The 11,868-nt window shown below is 31.7% G+C and overlaps 1 protein-coding gene across 1 annotated transcript; it reads left to right on the forward strand.

Moving 5' to 3' along the window:
* Positions 1-1,952: 1,952 nt before the first annotated feature.
* On the forward strand, positions 1,953-5,812 carry LOC139486986 (histidine N-acetyltransferase-like). The gene is made up of 3 exons (XM_071272018.1): positions 1,953-2,165; positions 3,506-3,730; positions 4,600-5,812. Exons 1-3 carry the CDS (start codon positions 1,992-1,994, stop codon positions 5,158-5,160), a joined length of 960 nt encoding a protein of 319 aa, XP_071128119.1. The 5' UTR covers positions 1,953-1,991; the 3' UTR covers positions 5,161-5,812.
* Positions 5,813-11,868: the final 6,056 nt, after the last annotated feature.

Here is an 11,868-nt window from a genome sequence, read left to right on the forward strand (position 1 = left end):
TTATCAACCTTATACGGTCAGTATGAAAGCTAGTGTTGATATCGTTGTTTATATGTGTGACCTATTTACCTTTCAACCACTGGTCATTTGTACACATTTTTCAACCTATAACTTTAGTCAGTGTGTAACAACACCCATTTTTAAAAGGATTCATTTACTAGTAGCATTTATTACCAGGTAAAATAGTTTATATTATATCAAACTATATTTTTGACTTATTTAATTTACTGGACGATATATAAAAAAAATACTATCAATTTATTTACACTTATATTATATCAATTAAAATTATCAATGGTTAGATTTTGATCTATTGATGCATTTCTTATTTATCTTTTTCTGACCATTGTATATGTCATGTTAAAGTTGCCATGAACAAAACATTCTACATATTATAAATCGCAAAATAAAAAGTATAATTGATAAAATGTGTAAAAGTACCTCGTAAATTTTATAACACGCACAATATGTAAGAAATGGTCTTTACTTAAAACATATAACGTTGCATCGGAAATACATTTAAGCAAATTCTGTCAAATATCCCTTCATTTGTCCAAATTTCACTTCCAATTTTATAGATGCTATTTTCATTCATATTTATCACAATGTTTTTAAAGTTTACCTCGTCGATAGGGTGGAATTGGAATGATATAACATTTTCACCTTGAGAGAAATCATTTAATCTAAATTTTATTGTTTTGATAAGGCATTACCTTGTACTTTGGCCAGAAAGGAAATCATTTGTGCACGCTTGATGTCAATAACTAATATTTCAGACAAAGCCCCATTAGTATTGACATGAGATATATGACCATTAGAAAGCGCCCTTATACGAGGAATTATTCCTGTAGGTGTAATGCTATGTTTGCTTCATCATTTACATTAGCGAAGTCGCTTCAAAGAAGTTATCATACTTTCAAAATATCAATTTATCATACTTTCAGATCTGCTTTTCACTCCCGGTTTTTAGTAGAGTTCGTGTTGTTTCTTATTTATTATTTATAACTGTTGATGTAAATGGTCTTTGGTTTTTTTTTTGGTCTTTGTTTACTCTTTGGTTTTTATTGTTATTGTCGTTCAAAATATCATACATTTAAAGATTGAACAAACAACACATTAATCCACGAATAAGTTGAATATTTAATAAGATTTCTTAAAAAAAACAACCCAAAAACAAATCGAGGAGAAAAAATACACCGATAACAAGAAAAACAAAATGGAATTTACTTGAAGTAAAGAACAAACGTCATTGACGTTGCCTTGGAACATCTATATTTAGGTACAAGGACGATGTTACAAATCTTATATTAACCTCTCGTGATTTAAGACGCGCAAAATATATTGATTAATCATTATCATGTTTTCACATGTCCTCCAGGTTTTTATTATATCCTCTGACGTCATACAACAATAGTCGTTGTGAAGATATCGATTACGGCGGATATAAACAAATTGTGAATGCGCAGAAATAGATAGTTTTTCTTGTTATCGGTGTATTTTTTCTCCTCAATTTGTTTTTGGGTTGTTGTTTTTTTTAAGAAATCTTATTAAATATTTAACTTAAGAAAATTGGCAAAAGCAAATGATATATTTATTAAAAGAACAAGGATCTTTTTTAAAATGTGATGAGTATCTGAGCAAATACTAGAAAATTGGTCAATAATAAAAAAAAAGTCATATAGTAAAACAGTTGTTGACTTTTGATTTCAGTTGATACAATGAGTTATCAACCCCTGAGATATGACATTCAACCTTGGTCGTCAGCCTTGGTGAATGTTATATCTCTTGGATAAATCATTTCATCAACTGAAATCAAAAGTCAATAATTGCATAATATATACACCTTCTTCTAAAATATCATATCTTTCTTTAGAATTAAGCTTTGATTTACTGTATACATTTGCATATCCTCAGTTCTTGATGACAGACATCACTGATTTCGCTTTCAGATATACTGAATAGTAAGACAGACGATAAATACCGACCCAAAAATGTTGCTGAAGGAAACTGAAATGATACGAAGAGCGACAATTGAGGATTACGATGCTGTCATCTCTATTTTACCCGGGAAAGACTATGATGGCGATTACCTACCGGATTACTTTCACATGTTGATGAACAATCAATCTATCAAAGCTTATGTGTATATCCTTGATGGCAAAATAGTATGTAACTATTTAAAAATTCTAAATACATATTTGGAATTTCTTTTATTAAGGATTAACCATGTACATGATGTAGTACGGATCGTTCGGTCATTAAACAAGTCCATCTAAACATTGAAATCGCTTGAGTTAATAACATGAATAAATTAACAAATAAAAAAGTAGGCGACTACAAATGCTTCACAAATGTAATAATTTGAGTCCTATAGATATAAGATTTGTTACGATATAACTAAAATTGAGGAATCCTTATTAAGGTTCATCCCGAAATATTGACACTGATGTCAGTCCAAAATGTAAGAATATAATACCTCAAACTTTCTTTTTTCCTCAGCTTATTTTGGAAACGGAATGTACTGACAGTCGAGGAGTAAAATGTGTATGATGTATCCCACGGGTGGAAGGGGTGTTTATCGGCGATTTATCTACCCCTATCCTATTCATATATTAACTTTTGGGGAAATTCCTAACAATTCATATATTTAATGAGCAAAAACAAAACCCATTTATAAATTTTAAGGCAACCAAACATACCATTTGTGAACCACTTGAAATCATTCATACAGACAAGAAATAAAAAGAACAGTGCACAGTTTTCACAAATATCATCAACAGAAGGTGAAAAGTTGTGAACAATTGATACATAATCTTTTTATCAATTGTTCATTGAAACATATGTCATTGCTAAAAAAAAAAATCAATAAAATGTATCTTATTTGGCATTAAACAAGGGCAAGCTTTAAACGTGTCATGTTGAGTCATGTATAGAACCAACAAAGATATCAGGTTTAAAATGTGTTAGAAAGGAGCGCAACGGACTCAATTGATGCTCGAATAACAGAAGTTCAAATGACGTATTTTATTAAATCCGTTGGATGTGTACTTGTTGATACTTTATTATATGAAAATTTGTTTTATTTATAAGTTGTAAAAGGCTTTGACTAATCTTGTTTGAAGACGGGCGTCTTCTGGTACTTGATTTCATTTATTGCGCTTTGAACTTGTATCATTATCCTGTTTCAGAGTTAAATATGTTTCTTATTTTAAAACAAGTTGACAATATGCGTATATCGACGTGATTTGAACTTTGATGGATAGTTGTCACATTGGCATTCATATCACATCTTCTTAGTAGTTTTATATTAAATTAAATAAAACAAGCCATATATTTAAAAAAAGAAATGATGTTTCTTTTTGAATTGTATTAACTTATGAAGCCATATTTACCCTAGCCTCTTCTATCTACTTTGCTTAAACACAAAATAACGGGTATTAGATTATAGAGCGAGTATTTCCATACCAATGTTTCATGTTTATTATTTGCATTGCTTTCTTTTAAGACTGGCTTCCAAATTGTATACCTGGTAGACGGTGGAACAACTGGTGTTATGAGAAGTGGTCGTATACGAAAAGACACACAAGGCAAAGGTGTATTGAGAAAACTTGGAGAATTCACCATGGAACAAAATCCAAACTTGACACATGTTGTATTTGCTACTGGAACAAATGTACCAACTATCTTTCAGAATATAAGAAATGGCGAATATCAATTTGTTGCGAAAAGGGTATTTTTTTTTATATTATATCATTATTTAGAATATATATGGTACGATTGCCCATCAGGCAACTCTCAAGCAGACACAAACATGACATAGAACTATTCAATTGTATGTCTCCGTGCGACTTTAGCATTGAGAAAAAGCAATACAACAAACCATGCAATAAAATGCCCGGAAATGACAATTGTAAATTAATTCAAACGAGAAAACGAACGGGTTGATGTATGTACAAAAAAAAAACTAAAAACAATTATAATATACTGCTAGCGGTGTTAGCCCAACTGAAAGTTAACTGCGATAGAATGTTTGTTATAAACAATGCAAGAATATCTGTTCTTTTCTTTCGAGTGACCGTGCAAGGGCTGTATAGCCAGTCAAGGTCGTTAAAAACTTCCATTTGTTGTTTTCTTCCGTTTATATGTGTGTCATGAGTTTAATAATATTACAAAATAGTTCGTCTGTTTGGGACTTTTTTATTGAAGGAATTTGTGTGCCCCACTTACTTCTGGTCTGTGCGTTCGTTCGTTTGTCCGTTCGTTTGTCTGTCCGGCTTCATGTTAAAGTTTTTGGTCGAGGTAGTTTTTGATGAAGTTGAAGCCCAATCAACTTGAAACTTTTTTTTTTTTTCTTTTTTTTTTTAAACTTGAAACTTAGTATACATGCTCTCTATGATATGATCTTTCTAATTTAAATGCCAAATTACAATTTTTATCCCAATTTCACGGTCCACTAAACATAGAAAATGATAGTGCGAGTTGGGCATCCGTGTACTATGGACACATTAATTCTTGTTATTTTATGACACGGAAAAAAACATTTTCAACTAACCGTGTGTTTTTTTTATTATAAAAGTATACATGTAATTTTACTTTTAGGTTTGTTTATATTATCAGACTAACAAACATTCATTAATAGAACATTTACCTGAGATAGACACTCTTGAAAGAACTAAAGTTCTGAATCAAAAAGACTTAATTCAAACCATAAAAGACCAGGACTTTTATTCACAGATGTTTAAAGACAACCGATTAATTATAGACACTGTTCCATACCGACTTATTGAATCGAACATTCCGATGATACTCATGGAAAGAACAAAAGCAGTGGCGTCGTATCTTGACGACAATAAGAAAAGTATTATAACTTTTGGAAGTTATTTCAAGCTTAGCAATGGTGAACTATTTTGTAATTTGGATATCTATGGAGATGTAGGAAATGCATTGGCTCACCATATTTGCATTCATATTCAACATTTTGTTGAGCACATTACGGATATATTCACTATTGAAGTTCGCTGTCACGAACCATTGCCAATTATAGATAAGGCAATGTCAAAGAATGGACTCATGTTAGTATCTGTTGGTAAATTTGTTCGAAATGAACTTATATGTGTTGAAAAATCATATTATCCAAATGCTATGCAAGCCAGACTTTGAATGGTTTCTTACAACCGATTCTGCAAAAGTTCGTAAAGACACATTATCAAGCATACTTCAGATGTTTTATTTAATTTGTTTGTATTTGATTCTATTTGTTACTAGATGAACAACTAAAACAATTGCCTCTACGGTACTTCAATATGCTTTAGACACATGTACTCATGTTAAGATCACCTTAAATGAACAAAAATTAAAAACAATAAAAACAATTAAAAGATTTCTGGAATCCTCTTTCTAAAGCAAAATCCACAAAACATAATAATTAAGTAAAATATGTGAAAACCCGCAGTAATTTCGTTAAATTAGTAAGTTAGACTTTTAAACATATGTCCTGCTTTTGTGCTGCTGATTTTTACAAGACGTTGAATCAATATTATCGGGAACATAGTTTAATTTAATTCGCTTTGTGACACCATTTTGTTACTATTGACATACATTTGAATCACGTTTTTGAATAATTGAACTTACATATTACTTTAATGGGACGCATTGTCTGTTCAATATCAGATAAAATCATATTTAGTTACAATATTTCGTTGAAACCATAAAAGTTTCCTCAACAAATGGAATGCTAACTAAAACATATTATAAAAGTACACAAGATTGAGCGACAGTTTGAACGACATTAAATGTTTGCATGTTTAACTTTGATCTGTGTTTCATTTAACCAGAGATTTTTTACTTAAAACAAGATCTTTTGAAGCAGAAATCACAGGATATTCTTCTCATATCGATGAACTAATTGCGCTTCGGTTGTAGTATAGCGATTCCTTTGATTAAAATTGAAAATGGAAATGGGAAATTTGTCAAAGAGACAACAACCCGACGATAGAAAAAACAACAGCAGAAGGTCACCAACAGGTCTTCAATGTAGCGAGAAATTACCGCACCCGGAGGCGTCTTTTAGCTGGCCCCTTAACAAATATATACTAGTTCAGTGATAATGAACGCCATACTAATTCCAAATTGTACACAAGAAACTAAAATAATACAAGACTAACAAAGGCCAGATGCTCCTGACTTAGGACAGGCGCAAAAATGCGGCGGGGTTAAACATGTTTATGAGTCTAAACATGTTTTAGAGTCTATTCTAAATTGCTGTCGGAGTTAGATAATATATTTACAATAGTCATGATCAGATCAAAATTATCGATCTTGACTTTCTTCTTTCTTTTTATAAAAAAGTTACTTACATGTCGAAGTAGTAAACATGTCTAACATTGTGTTTGATTTTCTCAGACGTTGTTGTCAATATAATGAACTTCAATGCGACTTTCATAAAAATATGAGGTTAATCTCTCTATAAAACCAGGTTTAGTTCACAATTTTCTACATAAGGAAATGCCGATACCATGTAAGAAATATGACTATTGTTTTCGACGCGTTATATATGTTTGAGCTTTTGATTCAGCCAATTGAAAGGAATATTCGCTTTTGAATTGTTTGGGAATTGATATTCTTTTTATTCCTTTTTTTTAAATATACATCATTAAATAAAACTGATTTATACAGGACAAAAATGAAAGGGAATTATTTATAAAAAAAATCGAACAATACTCATTATTATTAGTTATAGAAGGCCGACGATGATAAGGTCAAAGACTAAAAAATGAAATACAAATAGAGAATCGTCCACTCCCGGAACCATTTGTTTTGATTTGATTTGTCCGTGTGTAACTCAAATACTTAACTTAAGATATTACAATTATTTCTGTGGAAATATTTTATAGATTTAATATCATTAAAGAGGCACATTCAAATTCATTACTAGAAATTGAGCCGTCAAATAACCTCAGAATAATAAATGGTGTTATCAATCTAATCTAATTTAGACAGAACGTTTTGCATTACTATGATTCATACCAACACAGGAACAATCCAATATTAAAGTAGCAGAATTCATCCCCATAAGAAAACAAACAGCCAGTTGATAAAACTGAGAATGGAAATGGGGAATGTGTCATAGAGACAAAAACCCGACCAAATAACGGTCAAACAGCAGAATGTCACCAACAGGTCTGCAATGCAGCGAGAAATTCCCGCACCCGGAGGCGTCCTTCAGCTGGCCCCTTGACAAATATATATGCTAGTTCAGTGATAATGAACGCCATACTAAACTCCAAATTGTACACAACACTTTATTTACAAAACGATAATATATTTATGTTGACAAGAACATACATTGTGCTTCATTAGGGTACATAGCATATAATCACCCCCGTCTTTTTAAAGAATTATGTCGAAAGTGTATGACTGATATTGTCTAGTATGTTTAACACCTTGCATTATTTAGAGTAAAGTCATTTAATTTTCATATCTCCTGCTTCTCTGGGTTCCTCCACCAATTCACACTAACCCTACAATAAAGCCAAGCTTGCTAAAAGTGGCGTTAAACACCAATAATCATTTAATCAATCTGACTATATGCCAGTACAACAGCTGTGTAGATTACATTATTTATAATAGAGTACCTGGTTTGTCTATTTGATCCTTGTCCGAGTTTGGTGTATGTAAGGACGTCTGAACCAGTGACAACTCTACACCAGATTTATCAATCGGATCACCAGCAATGGTGATACATGGCTGTGTACATTCTGTATATATAAATCGCTTCATTAAGCCAATGTGGTCGAGTGGTCTAGCACGCCGGATGCAGTGAAGGCGATTTGGTGTGACGATATCTCAGTAGCATGAGTTTTAATCCCGGCGAGAGAAGAACAAAAAAATTGCGAAAGCAAATTTTCAGATCTAACATTGTTGGGCTGATGTTTAGACGAATTGAATATATATATACTAGACCACACCTGTGATATCGCGGGTCCGTGACTGAATTAAAGTACAGTAAAACCTGTATAAACCGGCCGGCTACGGGACTATGAAAAAGGGCCGGTTTGGACAGTGAGCCGGTTTATTCAGGTTTCCGTTTCGACCGGAAGTTAATGACTTGTGACGTCCGACATTTTGCATATAAAAGTTCTCTTTGATTGTCAAGAATATCCGATCAATTAAAATACTTTCACTTCGTTTTCCATTGTTTGCATTTGCATCATAATGCTCGCGTTGTTTGGATTGTGAGACGAGAGTTTCGATTTACTTCCATGATCATTTATTTGAAATGTTGGTTAAAAAGCCAGAATATTATCAAACGTAATTTCACCACTATCGAAACGTTGTCGTACAGTGTTCTATACCCATTGAATTGTTGTCATCCGGGTGGTTTTTTTTTTATTATCAAGGTCATTTGTTTAGGGGTTCACAGCAGGGAACCCAGGGTTTCGACATCACGATGTTAATTTCTTATGCTGCGATTTAAATTTGTTTATCCCAAGTTACAAAACGTAAGTTAAATCCGAGATATATTCGGTGTGTCTTGTCGTTTAATTGACACGTTTATAATGTTTTAATAAATAATACAGCTCACTACTGTACGATTGTAAGTTCACTTCACAGTTTAACACCTTACTAATTGATTATCCTGAAAAGTCATATTGTATAAACAAATATGTTTTGATGGCATATCGATCATTGAAATTAATTAGACATACCGGTTTTGACAGGTAATAATTAATGTAATTAAGAGTATTGGGACTTCATAATTAGACCGGAATTCGGAATACACAGGGTCCGGTTTACAAAGGGTATTTTAACAAAGACTTTGAAGGGAAAAAAATGGGACTTTCATTTTCGGCCGGAATGTACAGGAAACCGGTTTATTCAGGGTCCGGTTTAATCAGGTTTGACTGTATATAACTATATATATGCGTAAGCCTTATTTTAGTATTGGTATTGTCATCTGATAAAGTCATGCCGATTATAAGATGCACAGTTTTCTCTGCTTTCAAAATCTTTCTGTTTGAACCCGTCAACCTGGAACTTATCAATTATTGGTAATAGTAATGATTTGGAAAACAAAAGGTCATGGAATGGAGTATTTGTTAATCAACATGTATATAGCATTGTCCTATATTAGTTATAAATAAATCTGAATTCTTTGATTCGCTGTTTTATGTCATGCCCGCTATAAACAAATTGAAAACTGTACCTAGTGGAACTAATTTCACAGGAAATATGTTCTGGGAGAACTTTTTTCACAGACAATTTCTATATTGTTTGTTCCATTCCTATGAAATAAGTTCCACACTTTACCTAGTGAAATAAGTTCTGGGTTGGTGAAATTTGTTCCTTACCTAGTGAAATAAGTTCCATGTTTGTGAGATTTGTTCCTTACCTGGTGAAATAAGTTCTGGATTTGTGAGATTTGTTCCTCACCTGGTGAAATAAGTTCCTTGTCTGTGAAATATGTTCCACTGGTTAAACAAGTTATCTTATATACTGAGCACTTGTCATCAGTGAGTTTAAAGTCATTATAAAAAAAAACATGTATTATATTGATAATGTAATAAATAAAAAGTGTAAACATCCAATTTTGATTATGTGGAGAAAAGCAGACGTTTAATAACATACTCAATTAATAATAATCGAGCAGAACATTTTCATTGATTTCTATAAAATACATTCGTTCAAAACTAATATCACAGGAACTTATTTCACTTTTTTTCTTTGTTTTTTTTTAATATTGGAACAAAACTCATTGTGCTGTGATTTTTGTTCCGAAACTTATTTCACACTTGGTTAAAAAATTAGTTCCGGAACAAATTTTATAGTGCTGGAACATATTTTCTATGACATAAGTTCCTGTGGAACATATTTCCTATGAAATTTGTTCCGGCGGAACAAATGTCACGCCGGAATTTTTTTTTTATTACATATACGCCTTATTTTAAGTCCAGATTTTTAGTATTCGTATTGTCATCTTAGAAAGTCTTACTGATTAAAATACTACAATAGGGAACAATTTGACAATGATTGAATTTAGTAGTGTCAACCCTGTGATTATGACCCATGTATATTGCGTTATCCGAAATACCCCGTTTGGTGGTGCGCCTGTCAGATGCGGAACGTTCAGATAAGGTAATAGGTAACACGTGAATATACTATTGGTATCGGTATCGGATTCGACCCGGAACTTGTTAATTATTGGCAATATTAATTATGTGGAAAACGAAAGGGTCTGGAGTGGTGTAACTTTTAATCAACACCATTGTCCTATATTAGCTATATACGAAATTGAATTCTTTAATTTGTCGTTTTACCCCATGACGGCTGACAAATTGGACCTCGTTATTTTAGTATTATAGATATACATGTAATAGGTTTATGATGAAATCCAAACATGCAAAGTTCATTTCACATTTATGTATATAATTGTGTGGGGGTCTGTGTATAAGAATCCTTTTCGAAAAGCAAATTAAAAACCAAGATTGCTTAAAGAGAGTGATAAGATTACCACATACATAGATATTCTTTGACACTTTATTTTTACAAAAGAAAAATTACAGACTTTTTTTTCACAGAATTATAGTATTAAATAATGGCCATGTTAATGGCCACTTTTTCATACTCAAGAAAATCAATTTCCTATTTAAAATTGTCAATAGGGAAATTATGTACGGGACACATTTAAATAATTTAGTATTGTCCATCGACAGTATTTATTATAAAAAAAATGTCTGTCTGACATTGGACATTATTTCCTAGAGGACATGAATAAATCCAATTAAAACAACTCAACCCACCCAACACATTCTTTAAAATCCTGTCTAAGGTCAGGAGCCTGTGTTTCAATGGATGCAATTATTATAGTATTATACGTTTAGTCTAAATCAAGCATAGGTAATTATTCTCATTTTATTTTTTGAAAACATTTGTTCATGTCTGTGCCTCTTATAGCTTGCTGTATTTTTATGGGTTCAATAATCATAGCTGAAGATTGTATGATGACAGAAAGTAGCTGTCATCTACATCTGCATGTATTCCTTTCCTCATAAATTTGAATAACACCACATATAAAATCGCAGAAATTAGAATTGTATTGGTAATCACAAAATTTGGTTTAAATATGTAGATTCATTTTCGTGGCTGTCAATTTTCATAGATGGGGAAAAAATGGTATAGATGTATTTCCGTGAATATTTGATGTCGGGGTGCTTCTAATTGTAGAATGCAAGCCTATGAAAAAAATGTATTTCATTGAATGTTTAAATTCTTGTTTAACATTTACCAAAGCAATCAATGAACACTGATATCTCTCGAATAATATTATTTCGCAGTGTAAAAGATCTCAAATAAACTAATGCATACATGGGCTGATTATCCTTTAAATATTTTCCGACCCCAGGTATAAATGTAAATATCCATATTTGCAATAACTTCTTCGTATTTATTATTTCTATGCATTTGAACTTCATGATTCGTTTGATCTTCAAACTGTTTGAGTACGAGTATTTTGTAATGAAGTAACAAAATTTTGACTTAGGATTTTTGATCATCTTTCAAAACCTTTTTTATCTATAAACTAAAGACAAATTAATACATGTCTGTAATGTCTTTCAAAATCAAGTAATATATTAGATTTAGAGATTTTATAACATTTGGAAAACGTATTCTCAAACTTAATCCGATGAACAATGATTTGTGCAGAATCTGCATAGGTCAATGTTTAAACTGAAATATTCAAATAAAGAATCTTTCTGATGTGGTCACCATCAGTTTTAGCTTTTGTTATAAAATCAATTCCTTCCGTTTATTTATTTATTTTTTTCTACGAAAATGTTTTAATACCATGGTCATTCAATTTTTTTTGGA

The sequence above is a fragment of the Mytilus edulis genome, chromosome 8 (assembly GCF_963676685.1).
Source record: "Mytilus edulis chromosome 8, xbMytEdul2.2, whole genome shotgun sequence".
Lineage (NCBI taxonomy): Eukaryota > Metazoa > Mollusca > Bivalvia > Mytilida > Mytilidae > Mytilus > Mytilus edulis.